At 50.7% G+C, this 12,251-nt stretch overlaps 1 protein-coding gene across 1 annotated transcript in view; it reads right to left on the minus strand.

Moving 5' to 3' along the window:
• Positions 1-9,023: 9,023 nt before the first annotated feature.
• TMEM72 (transmembrane protein 72) overlaps positions 9,024-12,251 on the minus strand; it is a 22,071-nt gene continuing 18,843 nt past the window's right edge. Inside the window, exons 4-5 of the mRNA XM_007446793.1 lie at positions 10,930-11,069; positions 9,024-9,502 (exon numbers count right to left, since the gene is read on the minus strand). Coding sequence (XP_007446855.1) covers positions 9,024-9,502; positions 10,930-11,069 — 619 coding nt within the window. The remainder of the gene's footprint in view (positions 9,503-10,929; positions 11,070-12,251) is intronic.

The following is a 12,251-nucleotide window of genomic DNA, read 5'->3' on the forward strand; positions in this document are numbered from 1 at the left end:
AGCCCAATCTGTGACAATTTTTGTGGAACTTTTGCTTCTCTATTGGCCTACTGAGTGAAAATTAGGAGTTGGCCAGATAGTAAATGTTTTCTTATTTGTAGTCCATGCTGTCTTTCTTGCTACTACTCAAGCAGAAGCAGCCATAGACAAATCTGTAAACGAATGGCATGGCTGTGTTCCAGTAAAACTTTATTTATCAAAGCAGGCAGAGGGCCTGATTTGGTCCACGGGTAAAGAAAGATTTGGGGTTGATATAGGACATTTTCTTTATGCAAATCCTGGCAAAGGGTGTGGGTAAGTTACACTCTAACATGGGATGCTTCCATCTGTGAGGAATAAAAAACCCAAACAAAGGGGATTTTATTATCTCACACAGTAAAAAGCCCCCAAAATGGGTAGTTCCATGGTTGGTTAAGTCAGTATCTCAAAGACATTTTCAAGGACCCAAGTTCTTTCCGTCTCTGCACTCATCCTCAGCATAGTGGTTAAGTTCCCCCTCATATTTGCACATGGTTCCTGTATTTCTCAGCAGTCATGACCATATTCACCTGAAGGAGACGAAGGGTGTCATCCAGTCAGGGTCATTTTAATAGCAAGGAAACCTTTTCCAGAAGGTACTGGGCCACCCCCACCTCTCACTTCTTGCTGTCCCACAGTGGGGTAGGGGTACGCTGCAGAGGATGGACCCTTGTGACTGGCAGGGTGAAGCACATGGCTGGCCGAAGGGAGGAAGATAGATCAGCTGTGAAAATCCAGGCTCTACCAGCAAGCAAGGGATCAACGGTGCCCCTGGGAAGCAGTCCGGCAATGCCTGCCCTGACTGCAAAGCCCCCGAAGACAAGGCCAGCCCATTCCAGGGGGCAAAGTCACTGCCTTGTGATGAGTGAGCCAGGTCTGAAGGGGAAGGGGGAGGACAACAGACAGAGAGAAGGTCGGGAGAGTACTGGCCTCTGTTGAGCACCAAGTAAGTGGGGTGGAGGCTCTGAGTAACTGGGAGAGGACCCTGGCTAGAGAAAAGTGGCCTGGCTGTGAGCACAGGGCGCTGCCCAAGCCAGAGAAATGGGAACTGAAAAGGTCCATGGAGAAACGAAGAGCGGCCGTGGGGTCCTGAGGCCAGAAAATCCTCCCACCGGCTGCTGGGGGGCCTTAGCCAGGGGGCTCTGGGCTCAGGGGAGCAAGAGGACTTTGGGAGGTTGTGCCGGCTGGTCTCTCTCTGCTGACCTTTTTTATAAGCCCCAGGGACTGGAGCACAGCAAGCAGAAGCCGCAGGAGCCCCGGGCCTCTGGCGGGAAAACAGAGGGTAGCCTGGGTGTTGATGCTGTCTCCCTAAGTGTCAGAGATGTTTGCTTTGCCACTTCTCACCTGCATGGCAGGAGAGACCCTGCTGAGGCTGGGAGTTTTGTCCTGGGCGTGGAGGCAGGCCTCGTGGCGGGACTTGGCGCAGCTCCCAGGCTTGGCTCAGGCCCATCAGCCACCAGGGAAAACCCCAAAGGCACCAGGCCTCTGGCAGGGTGAGCCGCACGGCACTGACCGGGCCTGGGGCAGGAGTCAGGCACTGCTCAGGCTCTCTCTGTGTTGGGGTTGGGAGGATTTAATGCTCAGAATAGAAACTGCTCCTGGGCACGCAAACACAGGGTGAAAAATGGGGTAAACACAGTCACAGCCTCAGTGCGGAGCTGGTTTTCTGCCTTGTCCCACCTAAGCTAGCTCCCTAAACTTTCTTTCTCCCTCTCTGTTCCTTTCCTCCTCTCCATCCACCCCTGAAAAAAGTCAGTCTCAGGTGACTTAGATGTCAAGCGCCTTAGGGTCATTTGGTCAACACCCTTCTCTTTCAAAACACAAGGGAGAGAGGCCCAGGGGAAGGGGCGTGGTCAAGGCTATGGGCTGATGAGGTCTGTGGCCAATCTAAGACTTTGTTCTCCTGATGGCATTAAGAATTTCGGTTCCGGGGACTTCCCTGGTGGCGCAGTGGTTAAGAATCCGCCTGCCAATGCAGGGAACACGGGTTAGAGCCCTGGTCCAGGAAGATCCCACATGCCGCGGAGCAGCTAAGCCCGTGCGCCACAACTATTGAGCCTGCGCTCTAGAGCCCATGAACCACAACTACTGAGCCCACGTGCTGCAACTACTGAAGCCCGCGTGCCTAGAGCCCGTGCTCCTCAACAGGAGAAGCCACCACAGTGAGAAGCCCGCGCACCGCAACAAAGAGTACCTCCTGCTCGCCGCAAGTAGAGAAAGCCCACGTGAAGCAATGAAGACCCAACACAGCCAAAAATAAAAATGAAAAAGAAAATTAAAAAATAAAGAATTTCGGTTCCGGAGTCTGGAATGAATACTGGCTCTACGGCTTTTTAGCTGTGAGCCAGTGTGCAAGTTACTAAATTCTCCATGCTATGATTTCCCATTTGCGACCTGTAATTGTAAAAGACCCTGCTTCATAGGCTGTGAGGATTAGAGAAGAATGCACCTGCAAAGCACTGAATGCCCCCCACACACTCAGGTCTCGCTTCTGTCCATTGTTATTGTCTTTGCTGTTGATAGGGCTCTCTGCCTTACGCTTTCTGTACTGCACAAAAATCTTCTTTGTTATGTATGGAGAACATATCGGCTGGCTTCAGATTCTGATGGACTTTGCCATGCTCCCCTTGTCCCAGGATAGACAATTACATACCTGGTAATATTCTAGTCCTTCTTTTGAAGCTCAACACAAATCTACTTTCCTAGGTCTCCCTCTGAATTCATGTCTCGTGGCACATTGTCTGCAATTTCATTGTAACGCTTATAACTGCCTCATGTCGGCCACACTTCCATCTATGGGGTCAGACAGTAAGCTCGACTCACCCCTTTAGCCCAGCACCTTGCATAGTGCCTGGCCCACCAGGAAGAGTTTAATGAATATTTGTTGAGTTAAGTGGACTCTTGTCCCTAGCAACCTATTCTCTAAGTTTATACTGGTGCTGCTGATCGAAAAGAGAGATGTGTTCCACTTTGGAAAGAGGAACCTGTGATTGGGAGCAGCAAACATCTCACCGAGTTTCCTGGAAACTGGATACTGAAGCGATAGTGGGCTTCAGGCCCCCTCATCCCCCCTGTGTATCATGCGCAGCCTCAGACAGAAGCAGCTGTTTAGGGGCAAATGAATCATCACAGGCATTGCCTATTTACTTGTCATCTTCTCTTCAAAGAGGAATTTGATTTGAGACTCACAAAGGCTTTCAATGTCCATTAGGTGGTAAACATTTCATTGGATGGGCTCTTGCACCTGCCCCAGTATACGTCAGTGCACTCCCGCAGTTCTGATGCTCCCAGCTGCCCCAGATCTCTGTCTCAAGAGGTTGTACAAATTTCCCGGATGATCATGCTGTTAAAAAACAACAACAACAAAAACCACACAGCCTATCTATAGACTCAATATTGGATTTTCCTTGGACCTGCTCTGAAGTCTGGGCACGCACTCCCTGTTAATGTGCCCAGCTGGGCATCCCTGAGGCTTGGAGCTGGCAGGACCCTTAGAGATGACCTCATTCTCTCACGTTACATATGAGGAATGACCCAAGGCCCCAAATCTCAGCGGAGCCCAGTGGGACCATTCTCCTGGCCTCCTGGAAGCTTCTTTTTATAAAGTGTCTTCACCCTTATCATAATGTGAAACTCACAGCATAATGTTCCACTGAAATGAAACTTGGCTTCTCTGAATTCCACTTCTCTCCTGTGCAAAGGTCTTGACTTGCCAGCTTTTCCTTTTTCTCCAGACGACAATAAAATAACCAGCCAGGCAGATCTCATGGGGGCGGCCCCCAGCCAGCCAATGGGGACAGGCCCTCTTTGTCTCCCAAGAGCAGTAGTTTTTCCTGCCATCGACAGGACAGCAGCTCTAATCTCCAGCTTATCCCAGGGTTTTGAGGGGAAGATGCAGGCTGGATGACTGACCAGTTTGCAGAGAAAGCTTGAAATTTTGTGCAGGCAGGGGATGGTGCAAGAGGTTCTCCCATTTGGATATATCAAATAGTATGTTTCCTTTGAGAGATCAGTGAGGTGTGGAATGGGGTAGAACACCAGGAAAAGAGGCTCAAGTGTGTTCCCAGGACATATATACCATTGGCAAGGTTTTGGCTCCAGGCTGAGCTGAAAGGGTAGGTGAGACTTTGAGATGATAACATGCAGCCTGTAGAAAGGAGCTGGCAAAAGATTCCAGAATGGCTGTAGGCACCCACATTCCAAAAAAGGAGCACTCAAGGACCAGGAGGGCCAGGGAGCTGATGTTTACTGAGTCCCTGCCAGCAACCAGGTGCTTTACTTCACTGATAACATAATATTTGACTCTCAGTCAATTCTTGGAGGTAGGTACTTTTATTATTTCCTTTTTACAAATGGAAAAGTGGAGGCTCAGAAGGGTTACACGAGCTCTGGCCACATAGCTGGTGAAAAGCAGATCTAGGGCTCCAGCCTACATCTTGTGCACTTGATGGTCAAAATTCTCATCAATGCATCCCATTTCTTCATGGTCACGGCACAAAAAATTAGGAGCAAGACTTCTAGACTGGCAGTGCAAGGAGCTCGGGGGACACTCTCCCTACAAACCAACTATTTAACTGGAGGAAATTAAAAGTATCAATTATTTCAAATCTCTGGAAATTGTCCTAAGGGCATATAGCAAACAGAGAAAAATTCATTCAAGAAAATCTACTAAATCTTGGTGAGAACAGGGAGGGTATATGGCACTTGAACCACTACCTATTCCCTTATTCCCTCTCAGCTCTATCTCTTGGAAATTATTCCAGGCACTCCACTCTGGGCAGGGATGGCTAATAACATGGGGGCTCCCTCTCCCTCCAGCGTTCACTTTACATTACAGTTTTGCCCCAAGCATTTGACAACTCGAATAACCTTTCGTGATAGGATCACTCAACAATGTGGAAATAGAAAGAAACCTCCTCAACCTCATGAGGACATCTACAAAAAACCTAGGTATCATCATATTCAATGGTGAAAGAATGCTTTCCCCAAGAATCAGGAACAAGATAAGGATATCTGCTCTTGTTCTATTCACTGTTGTACTGGTGGTGGTAGCTAGGGAAATCAGGCAAGAAAGAGAAATAAAAGGCTTCAAAGGACTCTATCAAGAAAGTGAAGAGGCAACCCATAGAATGGGAGAAAATATTTACAAATAATGTAACTGGTAAAAGTCTAGTATCCAGAATATGTTAAAAACCCTTACAATTCAAAATAAAAGGGCAAATAAACCAATTTTTTTTAAAAGGGCAAAGCATTTGAATGGACATTTCTCAAAGAAGATATATAAATGGTCAATAAACCCTTACAATTCAAAATAAAAGGGCAAATAAACCAATTTTTTTAAAAGGGCAAAGCATTTGAATGGACATTTCTCAAAGAAGATATATAAATGGTCAATAATTACATGAAAGGTTGCCCCAAACCGTTAGTCATTAGGGAAATGCATATCAAAACCATAATAAATGAACGACTATAATAAAAAAGTCAGACAATAACAAATGTTGGTGAAGATGTGAAGAAATAAGGACCCTCATACACTGTTGATGATAAGGTAAAATGGTGCAGCCCCTTTGGAAAACTGTTTGGCAGTTTCTCAAGAAGTTAAACATTGATTTACCACTTGACCAAGCAATTCAACCCCTAAGTATATATCAAGGAAATGAATATATATGTCCACCCAAAAACTTGTACATGAAAATGTTCATAGCAGCATTATTCATAATAGGCACAAAATGGAAACAACCCAAACGTCCATCAACAGATGAATGGATAAACACAAGTAGTATAACCATATAATTGACTATTATACAACCATGAAAAGGAATAAAATAGATACATGTTACAACATGGGTGAACCTTGAGAACTTTATGCTAAGTGAATAAAGCAAGTCACAAAAGACCACATATTACAATACAGGATTCAAATGACATGAAATGTCCAGAATAGGAAAATCTATAAAGACAGAAAGTAGATTAGTGGTTGCTTAGCATAGGAGTGGATTGGAGTGGGGAATAATTGCTAATGGGTAACAGGCTTTTCTTAGGGGCGATGAAAATGTTGTGATCTTAGATTGTGGTGAGGTCGATCTTAAATATAATAAAGGACATTCAATTATACACTTTGGTGAATTTTATGGTACTTGAATTATATCTCAATCAAGTTATTTTAAAAACTAAAAAGATCCTTTCGGACTGGTGGGAGAGAGATTGGAACACTGGGTGACCCCCCAGGGCATGGCTCCTCGTGATTGGCGGTCCACTATGGCTCTCTAAGCTGGAGGGTGGTATCTACACCCTTTCCAGGCTCAAGCCCTGGAATCTGGATTTGAGACCTGCATTGGCCTTGCCCTGGAGACAAGCCTTGGTGATGTTTTCTGTGTTTCCTTACTTGGGGGTTTCCTCACTGAGAGTTCCCCACAGCAATAGGAACATGCACTCACACCGACTTGGGTGATCTGTAATCTGAAAAGCACTTTCCCCATCTTTCTTGGAGCACTGGTTGCACCCATCCTGAGAGAAGTGCTGTTATTCCCACTTACTAGGGGAGCCTGAAACCAGAGTAGTGAAGGGGCTTGGCCCAGGTCAATCAACGTGTTAAGGGCAGATTTAACGATCCCCAACCCAGGGCTCTACTTCCAATAGCTCTGTTCTACGTCTATGCAACATCTGCTCTGCCTTCTGTTGAAAAAGAAAGGTGGGCTACAACAAGGTCAGCCCTTCTAGTCTGTGTTTCTCAGCAAGGATGGGTGTCATTACACATTTGCAGGGATAGCAGTAGCTAAGGATGTGGTTGTAGCGTCTTGGGCTGAGAATCAAGTGGAGACATGTGGTAGTCGCCTGCTTTTGAGGAAGGTGCCACTTTCTTGCCTGGTCCACTGACAGAGATGAGGGCTCTGGTCTATTGAATGATCTCACCCAGACCCTTTTTTCGGGGGAGGGGGTGGGGTCAGCAATGAGTGTGGAAGAGCTTTACTTTGTTAACCTAGGTAAGCTCATAATCGCCTCAGCCTCTAATACAGCATACCCAGCAGACTCCCTTGACTAGATGCCTAGATGTCTCAGAATCACACGCATATCACCCAGAACTCCCAATGCCCGCCTCACCTCTAAGACACATCCCAAACGATGCTATAGCAGAGGTGTTTATTAAATGGGGTCTGAAAGCTCGGACATTATGCTTCCCAGTTTGCTTCCTACAGCCTACTCACCTATCCAGCTCTGCTGACTCAGGCTGAGAATGGGGCAGGACCGTCGGGTTCCCCAGAGGCCTGTGCCACGAGGATGTCTGTGCCCATCGTATCCTCCTCTCCACATGACAGGTGGGGACCCTGGCTCCTCCCCACTTGGGACTCCTTCTGTGCACAGCAGGCCAGCCTGGGACACCTGGCCCATTCGGAATCAGGTGCCATCCCCGCCTACCCAGACCCACGTTCCATATTGCTCATTCTCCCCCAGCTGTGACTGGGGGGATCCTGGACCTCTTCCTCGGCGGCAGCTAAAGAAACAACGCTATTGTTTCAACCTCTGAAGGCTTGTGAGAATGTCTTTTCTCACTTGGTTTTACAGAACAACTGGGTTATTGCAGGGAGGAATCTGCTTGTTTGGGATACCTGCTGCATTTAGGCACCAAACTGATACAAGCTTCTGGTTGGCTATTTCCATACATTTGCAAAATAACTTGTAGGGAATGTTGAAAAGTGTACAAGAATGAGCACACGTTTCTAATCGAGACCTTAAAGCATGTGCTCTAAGTTTTGCTCTACAGAACCCTGGTGTTTGCTCACACGCACGAATGAGGAAGCATTGTAATTTCTCATTAATTAAGATTGTCTATGAAGAATAATGTGTCTGCTCTGCCTTGTAAAGATCCCATGGACCACAGAACACTTTGTAGAAATACATATTGCACATCCTTAACTGAGTATCTGATTCATCTTCCTTTGTTCATTCTGGGTTAACTGTCATTTCCGTGGCCCCGTGGCAGAGACCTAGCCTGCTGCCTGCCCACTTTCCTGTCTTCCCTCTTTTCCCAGCTCTTCCTTCCTTCTCTCCCATTTTCAACAAATGTAGATCTCTCACCTATCCTCCCAACAGTCACCAAGCAGGGCAGAGCAATGTCTCCGTGCTGTGTGAGTCTCCAGGGCACCGCCTCTGTGGTCCCTGCATACAGCAGGCGCCTTGTCCTGTGTGTTGGCATTCATTCTGCGGACTGTCAGACTTCAGTCTCTTTCAGTTTACATCATCTACTTGGAATCTTGAGAGCCCATGTAGTGAGGATGTAGGGAGCCCTCAGCGATGCTTCTGGAATGAGCATTGCTCATCTGGCCTGGCCCTCCCTGCGGTGAGCACAGAGCCGCATTGTCTCAAGTCGCTCTGTGACTCCTGCTGCCCGGCGCCAGCCCCAGAGTGCGCAGAGAATTCGGCCCACTGCTCGGCGCTGCTTCTGTCCTGAGGGCTCGCAGCCTTGCCTTTTCTCCCTGCTCCCATCCTGAACCATCTCGGTTGGAGTTCAGGACCCACAGCTGTAGTCTACACCTGCCTCTGAGACGTGTAAGCTGCCAGCTCATCCCTGGCCTTTCTGAGCTGAAATGTTACATCAGAGATGAGATGGGCCATGAGTCCTTGCTGAGTGCTGGGTCCTGTGTCAGCAGCAAGAGAAGCCCCAGGGCTTCTGGACAGACGCAGCCTTGTGTGAAGTGGGAATGATGGTCTCCTTCGGGGAAAGCACAAGGATTTCTCCGCTCCATGTCTGGGAGAGAGGAACTTGTGAGGGTTCGAGGCAGTGCGAGCTTCGTTGGAGCCACCCTCAAGGTCTCCGCAGGACCTGTCGCGTCGCTCGATGGTCCCAGAGGCCCAGCTACCGTGGGGATGTCTGGTCACCCACTGAAGAACTGACCTGTGAAGACCCCAAGCTCCCCACAGGGCCCCTGGACATCAGGAAATTCCAGGCAGGGCTGTCTATCTATACAGACCCCTTGCTGAGCATCCCCCAGCCTGGAACAAGCAGCTCAGAAGAGGCTGGTGCCCGCGAGGGAAGATAGGAAGAGTGGGGCCTCGGGGGGAGGGATGATGGGGGCGGTGTCAGAGGTGACCTCCTCTGGCTCGCTGTCCCCATCGTTCAGGTCTTCTGCCAGGTCCGGGATCATTCTGACCATACTGTCCTCAAAGTGCACCTGCTTCTTCTTGGCCAGTGGGTCAGCTGGCTCCAGAGTCAGCTCCGTCAGGGCGTCTGGGTGCTGGAGGGCGTTGGGCTTCCTGGTCCCTTTCAGGATGCTCTTCATGTGGATGAAGAGGGAGCCAGGCCCCTCCTTGAGGGCCCCATGGAAGGTGTACGTTTGCTCGGTGTCCCCAGAGCCGGTGGTGCTCACGGTGCTGCCAGAGGGGTCCGTGTACTGCTCTGGGGGGGCCAGCACCTCTGCGGCAACTTTTCTCTTTTTCCGCTTGCTCAGCAGCAAGTAGGCCAGGCCAGTGATGATGAGCATAGAGCCTGGAAGAGATCTGGGAGGTCAGGATGCTGGACGTGTCCTGGAGAAAAGCCAGAGGCTGTCCACGCCCACCATCCCAAAGGGCCACTGCGGCACACCTGTGTGGCCACACTCAGGTCCCAAGTGCTGCAGCCCTCACACCTAACTTGTCCTCACCGACCCACATCAGACCCCTGTGGCAGGCCTGATGCCTGGCCAGGGGATGTCAGTGGGGCCAGTACTGTGCTGGGGTCCTCACCCTGACAGTTAGCCAGGAGACCCTGTGCCCCAGGCCCCCTTCTTGCTGACAGCCGATCCTGGTGCTGCCCGCCTGTCCTCCCATCATCACGCGCAGCATCCCTCTCAGGGGCGGCTTGTTGGGGCTGGACCTGCAATGCCTTCGACAGACCTGGACTCTATGTTGGATACTGGGCCCAATTGCTGAACTGGGCTTCCTTCCATTCCCAGGAGTGGGGAGATCCTGCTTTACTGCCCGCTGCCCTATAAACATGGAGGAAATTGCAAATCCCTGTGGGTGCAGCTGGCACAGTGTTGGCTCCCCTCCTGGTCCCTCATGCAGCCTCCAGGCCAGAGGCCCCTCTATCTCCTGCTGGGATCCCCAACCTGTCCAGAGGAAAGGGTGAAGGTGGCTGTCCCACCTGCGAGGGCCAGGGCCTCCCATGCATCTCACACTCTCTAAGGAGTGGGGGGCCGTGGCTCGCTGTGGCCTTGGCAGATCTGAGTCCTGCTCAGGAGTGAAGGCTGCACAGGGTGTCCCTGAGAGGCCACGACAGGTACTTTAAGAGAAACAGCAGGAAGGAAGAGGAGGCTCCACCTTTCCACCTCATCTCCAAGGGCCGTCTGCTTCCTGGCACTGTTAGATGGGTTGTGAGGAGGGGTGCAGTTTTCATAGCTAAGGAGGAGGGAGAAGGGTCCTAGCAGAAAAAATCATTGTCAAAGCACAGGAGGTGGAAGCACCAAGTGCTGGCTTCTGAGATCAGAACCTGCGCTGGCTAGCAGGGTGAATGGGGTGGGAGAAGTTGGCGTTGCAAGGGTCTCTGGGGATCCCATTTGGTGTGCCTTTCCACCCAGGCCGAGGAGTTTGGACTTGAATGGGTAGGTGCTAAGGAGGCACAGATGGGTTTGGATGGAGAAGTGACTATCTTGCTCCCTCTGAAAGCTCAGACCACACACACGCATTGGAGAAAAGGTCAGTTCGCTCTTGTGGGTATAGCCTCTGGACACCTATAGGAAAGATGCACTTCTTGGGACTTTCCTGCCACTTGATCAGTTCCTCATCCCTATGATCCATGCTAGAAAGGGCAGAGGGGCTAGTGGGGCCCTGGAGCCAGCATCACTGCAGGTCCATGAGAGTAGGATGCAGCCCCTTCTGCTCAGAGCCTACCTGCAGTGGGGGCTGCCTGCCTCTACTACCTCCTGGAGCTCCTACCTGGGATGGTCACGTGCCAGACCAGGACAGGGTGGAGGAAGCAGGCCACAGAGAGCAGCATGTAGGCCAGGAACCTCTGGAAGCAGCCCAGCCAGTGGGCCTTCTCCCTTGCTCTGTAGGCCAGGGACCCTGGCTGACACCTGGGGGGAGGAAGTCCAGGATTGGCAGGGAGTAGGCAGCAACCCAGAAAAGCCCCAGCAATATATAAAGCCATCAGAGTCTGGGATTGGGTCCTATTGTGGCCATGTTCCCTGCAGTGGCCTCTGGTTGAACACCCCCAGGGGCTGAAGTCCTCACTGTGGGTTCCACAGTTAGGGGCCTTGCCTGAGCCTCTCCAGAGGGTCTCCAGCACTTTTTGTGAAATGCAGCCTGGACATGCCTGTTTGGCCTGGGGCGGGGGAAGGTAAATGCTCTAAGGATGCTGCAAAGGCAGTGGGAAGAAGAGTAGGAGACTCAGGGGCACACTGGGAAGTCCACAGTGCAGTGCAGAAAGTGTGCAGTACAGGAGACACCTGGCTGGGACAGTTGTAAGGGTTGTGCACTGCCCAAAGGGCCTGGCCACATGGGTGAGAGGGCTGGAATCCAGCTGCACCCTACTCAAAGGAGCCTTGGCTAGGCATGAGATGGCACTGGCCCAAGGGGGCTTCTCTGTTAACTGGCATGCAAGGACCACACGTGGGCCTGGCAGAGGCCTGATACTGGGCAGTTTTCCTTAGGGGAGCTGTCTCCAGGCTGCAAAGGAGGAAAGTGTTTGCCTTTAGGTCCATCTCCTTCATCCTCTGAATTGGCTTGGAGCGGGGCTCTGCACACCGCCTCCTGCCCAGTCTGGCTTTGGGGGAGTGGTGTGGACTGGCGGATGACGTGTTGGACCAGAGCACAGCCCTCCTCCCACATTCTGTGGCCATGGCTCATTGGTGCCCTCTGGTGGTCATTATTTTGTAACAAACCCTGGCTGGGAGTGGAGGGACTCCAGAGACGGTAAAATGCCCCTTCAGGCCTGGGGCACCTCCCTGCCCTGCCCTGAGAAGTTGCAAAGGTCCTTTAGCAGTGACATTCAGCAGAAATGGGGGAGGCCTGCTGCCTCAGGGCTGGTAACCCTGGGAGGCAGCCAGTGGCCTTGCACGATGCCAGGACAGCTGGATTTGAAGCCTGGCTCTTTAGCTGACCACCTAGAGACCCAACTGTCTAGATTCTGAGAACTGTGGTCAGGGGTCAGTCCTTGGCCACCCTGATGACAGCTTCCATGAAAGGAGCATGACTGGGCAGAGGTATAGGCCTCTGTGGCCATGTGGTTTCCCAAGATTCTGCAAAATCTGCATTCC

Source organism: Lipotes vexillifer, unplaced genomic scaffold (genome assembly GCF_000442215.2).
Source record: "Lipotes vexillifer unplaced genomic scaffold, Lipotes_vexillifer_v1.1 scaffold1237, whole genome shotgun sequence".
Lineage (NCBI taxonomy): Eukaryota > Metazoa > Chordata > Mammalia > Artiodactyla > Lipotidae > Lipotes > Lipotes vexillifer.